At 51.7% G+C, this 5,366-nt stretch overlaps 1 protein-coding gene across 1 annotated transcript; it reads right to left on the reverse strand.

Annotated features, from left to right (window-relative positions):
* Nucleotides 1-413: 413 nt before the first annotated feature.
* LOC121861604 (mucin-6-like) lies at nucleotides 414-4,007 on the reverse strand. Its single transcript, XM_042359481.1, has 2 exons — nucleotides 4,003-4,007; nucleotides 414-1,221 (listed from the first exon to the last, which is right to left on the reverse strand). Exons 1-2 carry the CDS (start codon nucleotides 4,005-4,007, stop codon nucleotides 414-416), a joined length of 813 nt encoding a protein of 270 aa, XP_042215415.1.
* Between the last annotated feature and the right edge of the window lie 1,359 nt (nucleotides 4,008-5,366).

The following is a 5,366-nucleotide window of genomic DNA, read 5'->3' on the forward strand; positions in this document are numbered from 1 at the left end:
TGACGTGGTGTTGAGGAGAACATGTGGTGTTATAATGGTGAATGGAAGATATAGTGGTGATGGTGTTGGTGTTATGTGTGTGAATCTAGGTACCTCCCCCACACACACCATGAGAGGTCAGCGGAGTCCATGTACCGTAAAATTGAACTTTTAACATTTTTGTTCGGCATTTGATGTTTTTTTTCACCATTTTTTTTTCATCCTTTTCAACAGAATAAACAAAAATATTTCATAAAGCAATCATGCGTGAAGGTGTGTACACGTGTGGCAGCATACCTCACTCTCTGTAACCTGGGGGACATTCATTATTTTATTAATGTCATGAAGGATATTCCCTGACTCTTATTAATTTACAGGAATATTTAAGGTCATTTGGACCGTTTAGGAAGTTATACTGATGACCATGACAAGACCTATACGTGTGTTGATACTAAATGAAGGTGAGACAGTTCAAAGGTCATTAACAAGTAATAGCAGCTGTAGTCGAGGCTCTCGGGGTCACGGGACAGCAACAATGGAGGTGTGGGTGTCGTGGTGTTGTTGGGGGTGTGGTAACGAGGTTTAGTGTATGGGGACAACAATTTCAGATTAGGGCGTAAATTATTGTCCTTCGTCAGGGCTGCTGGTGGGTACTGGAGTGTGGCTCGTCTGGCTGCTGGTGGGGTACTGAGTGTGGCCTGTCTGGCTGCAGGTGGGTACCAGTGTGGCCTGTCTGGCTGCTGGTGGGCATGAGTGTGGCCTCGTCTGGTTGTGCTGGTGGGTACTGAGGTGGCCTGTCTGGCTGCTGGTGGGTACTGGAGTGTGGCCTGTCTGGCTGCAGGTGGGTACTGAGTGTGGCTCGTCTGGCTGCTGTGGTACCGGAGGTGGCTCGTCTGGCTGCTGGTGGGTACTGAGGTGGCTCTGTCTGGCTGCAGGTGGGTACCGAGTGTGGCTCGTCTGGTTGCTGGTGGGTACTGAGTGTGGCCTGGGCTGCTGGTGGGTACTCGAGTGTGGCCTGTCTGGCTGCTGGTGGGTACTGGAGTGTGGCCTGTCTGGCTGCTGGTGGGTACTGGAGTGTGGCCTGTCTGGCTGTGTGGGTACTGGAGTGGCTCTGGCTGCTGGTGGGTACTGGAGTGTGGCTCTGTCTGGCTGCTGGTGGTCACTGAGGTGGCCTGTCTGGCTGCAGGTGGGCAATGAGTGTGGCTCTGGCTGCTGGTGGGTACTGGAGGTGGCTCTGTCTGGCTGCATGAGTATAAGGTGCTCACGACAGTACTGAATAAAAGCGACATTTGCCTCTATGGCGGGGGGACAGAGGGTCGGTCTTGCCAGTTAAATGCGAGGGCTCTACAGGTAGCGTGGGCCACAGGTGAGGGCGGAGTCAGCTGCCGTGGGGAAGGGGTGGGAGGGGCAGCCTTACAACCAGCTGATCAGAGGGAGTGACAAGTGTGGCCGCGCCTCTCTTGTTACCTCTTGCTGCTGGATCCTGTTGTTCTGGCAGGTGTTTAATGTAGCTTCCTTCCTCTTAAACTCGTCCGTCCTCCATCCTCCTCCTCCTCCTCCTCCTCCTCTTGTTATTACTCTTCCTCTTCCTCTTAAACTCGTCCGTCCTCCATCCCTCCTCCTCCTCCTCTTGTTATTACTCTTCCTCTTCCTCGTCCGTCCTCCATCCCTCCTCCTCCTCTTGTTATTACTCTTCCTCTTCCTCTTAAACTCGTCCGTCCTCCATCCCTCCTCCTCCTCCTCTTGTTATTACTCTTCCTCTTCCTCGTCCGTCCTCCATCCCTCCTCCTCCTCTTGTTATTACTCTTCCTCTTCCGCCTCTTCCCATGCTTCTCATTTTATTTATTTTTCTGTGTCCTGTTTACCTGCTTGCTTACCTACCTATTCCATTGCTTTGTCTGCTTTACCTGCCTGCCCGCCTGTCTGCCTGCCTGCCTCCGCCCGCCAACCTGCCTGCCTGCCCGCCTCCGCCTGCCCGCCAACCTGCCTGCCTGCCTGCCTGCCTGCCTGCCTGCCTGCCAACCTGCCTGCCTGCCTGCCTGCCTGCCTGCCTGCCTGCTCAAGCCTAGCTACCGGTTTGACTGCCTGCCAGCTTCTCAGTGTCGGTATATCCGCTCACACGTAATACGTCACACACACACACACATACACACATACGTACACTGACACGTACACTGACACACACACACACGCACACACTCACACGTACACTGACACACACACACACACACACACGCACACACGCGCACGCACACAAACGCACGGATGCGTACACACACGTACATACAGCTATCTCAAGTGGTGGTGCTCATAACGGCCAAATAACATCGCGTCTCTCTCTCTTTGCGGAGGTGAAGTCGAAGTGGAAGAAAGAGAGGGGGAGAAAAATTTGGTGTTGAGAGAGGATAATATAATATGGAGAGAGAGAGAGAGAGAGAATAAGAGAGAGAGAGAGAGAGAGAGAATAAGAGAGAGAGAGAGAGAGTAGAGAGAATAAGAGAGAGAGAGTAGAATAAGAGAGAGAGAGAGAGAGAGAGAGAGAGAGAGAATAAGAGAGAGAGAGAGAGAATAAGAGAGATTTAACACGACCCAGACACTTACTGAGACACGAGGGAGTGGAAAGATATAAAAGGTTAGATAAATAAATTAGTATCAGTCGAAAGGTAGAAAGAAAACGGGAATTATACTGTTACGTCATACAAAGAGAGGCGTAGGTCAGTAGCGTAATAGAACATAATACACACACACGGATTAGAACCCCCCCCCCCCCTTCGAGGTGCTGGGCGTAATGGGGAACGAACCCACAGTGAATTGTTCTTGGGGCCAGAAGCGACAATTCAACCCACTCCGCCATCCATCATCACACGACCTCTCACCGTGGATATTGACTGCCTCTCACCGTGGATATTGACTGCCTCTCTCCGCGGATATTCACTGCCTCTCACCGCGGATATTCACTGCCTCTCACCGCGGATATTCACTGCCTCTCCGCGGATATTCACTGCCTCTCACCCTCACCGCGGATATTCACGGAGCCATCATCATTCTACACCGAGCCACTGGACACCTTTATTGAGTGTGTGTGTGTGTGTGTGTGTGTGTGCACCAGGTGAGGGCAGTGCATGTTGGGGCGTTCCCATAGGACGTGATTGTGTTTGTTTTGCGGTATGTTAGATAAGAGGTGTTGATAGGAATTAAATAGGGACCAACAGGTGTGGAAGCAGGTGTGTAGGCAGTGTTGTGGTAGAGGCAGGTGTGTAGGCAGTGTTGTGGTAGAGGCAGGTGTGTAGGCAGTGTTGTGGTAGAGGCAGGTGTGTAGGCAGTGTTGTGGTAGAGGCAGGTGTGTAGGCAGTGTTGTGGTGAGGCAGGTGTGTAGGCAGTGTTGTGGTAGAGGCAGGTGTGTAGGCAGTGTTGTGGTAGAGGCAGGTGTGTAGGCAGTGTTGTGGTGTGCGTCATCACAACACTGTTAATGTTTCCCCGTAAACCTGGGTGGGGTCCCAAGCAACTGACCTCCCAGCCCGTGTTTGTTTGTTTGTTTATTTTGGGGGGGTGGGGTAATTTTGTTTTATATTTTGGGTGTGATTCTTTTCTCATGTTTATTTACACACACACACACACACACACACACACACACACACACACACACACACCACACACACACACACACACACCGGCTCTCGTAGATCTACATTAACGTTTCTCCTCCTTGTCCGTCAGAGCCATTAGGAGGGTATTGTAATGGCCATTGTTGTATTGATCTCACGTAACCTAACCATTAGCCATCACTCAATTACAAGAAACGTTTTTAACATATTTAATACCATTTCCGTAAAAATAATGAAACTTCCGACACGACAATTACCAAATGTCCGTCATCCACCCTCCTGTTCTATTGATCACTAGTGTAACATCCTGTAGTTGTATAGACCAACATCACCACATCACTAACCATTCCGTTAACCCCTTCATCACCACCATCATCACAACCACAACTCACCACCACCACTCACCACCACCACTCACCTCATCTTGCGTCTACCTGGCGTTTATTCCCTCAGCTCCTCCGGTCCACCTCCCTGCAAGGCAACATAACCGCTACAGCCAGGTTGATCACGAACCTTGTGTACGAACTCGTTAAATTCTCTCTTGAAGACCTTTACTAATGTCTCTGACCTTTACTGGTAACAGTTTGGTAAATCTAGGAACGCGGGTACTGTGTGGTACCCTTCCTGGAGGTGTCTTGCGTATCTGACACAACTAAGTCTTCACTAAGTTCGTCTTCAGCAGCTGTAAATGGTGAGGTGTGGGAGAGCGGAGTGTTGGAGAGAGGAAGTGTAGGTGGTGGAGGAGTGGTTGGTGGGGGGAGGGCAGGGGCCAGAGCGAGCCACCAGCGCTGGACTGGCCGCCTCCTCAGACAGTCAGTCAACGAGCGACCGTGTCCCAGCTCAGTGGGGAACCTCCGCGGCCGGTTACCCTATGTGTGTACCCTTCCTCTGTGTGTCCTCTGTAGTGGGGACAACTGTACTCGTAATCTAGAGTGTACTGCGCCTGGGGGAGTGTGAGGGTGTAGAGAGGTGGTGGTGGTGTACTGGGTGTAGTGGGGGTGTTAAAGTGTACTTCAGTGACTGGTTTGGTGTGGTATCCCAACTCCGCCCCACGTGTGCACCGCGCCCTCTCCACGCCCTACCCCTGACACACGCCCTCCCCCGCGCCCCGACACACGCCTCATTTACCAGACTGATCCCCGCAGGCTGTAACACCGCACAGAAAAATGCCTTGCAGCTGTTTATTGAAAACAATATTTATTTTGACATGGTGTTGACAAGTTATGTCGTGTAGTGACAGGTGAAGCAGCCACGGGCAGATATGATTGACACTGACACAGTACTTGTGACACGCTATCGGTGCGGGCTCAGTCCTTATGGCACGGGCTCAGTGCTTGTGATACGAATTCAGAACTCGTGATACGGGCTCAGTGCTTTTGACACGAGCTCAGTGCTCGTGACACGAGCTCAGTGCTCGTGATGCGGGCTCAGTGCTTGTGACACGAGCTCAGTGTTCGTGATACGGGCTCAGTGCTTGTGACACGGGCGCGGTGATTGTGACACGGGCGCAGTGATTGTAATAAGGATACGTACTTTGCTTGTCACCCAGGCAAAGTGCTTGTTATACTGGTAGAGTGTTGACCGCAGGCAGGGAAAGTGGCTCTGGTGGCCCAAGAGGTTACGTGACGACCATGTAAATGTCACGCGGGGGGGAAATTGTCACGTCTAGATTATATCCGCTCCCCGTCACACACTCCGTCACGATCTTCCTCCTCCGTCACACCCATCATAATCCTCCTCGTCCAGTCGCAATCTTCCTCCCCGTCACAATCTTCCCCCTCC

Source organism: Homarus americanus, unplaced genomic scaffold, assembly GCF_018991925.1.
Source record: "Homarus americanus isolate GMGI-L3 unplaced genomic scaffold, GMGI_Hamer_2.0 scaffold50321, whole genome shotgun sequence".
NCBI classification, from domain to species: domain Eukaryota; kingdom Metazoa; phylum Arthropoda; class Malacostraca; order Decapoda; family Nephropidae; genus Homarus; species Homarus americanus.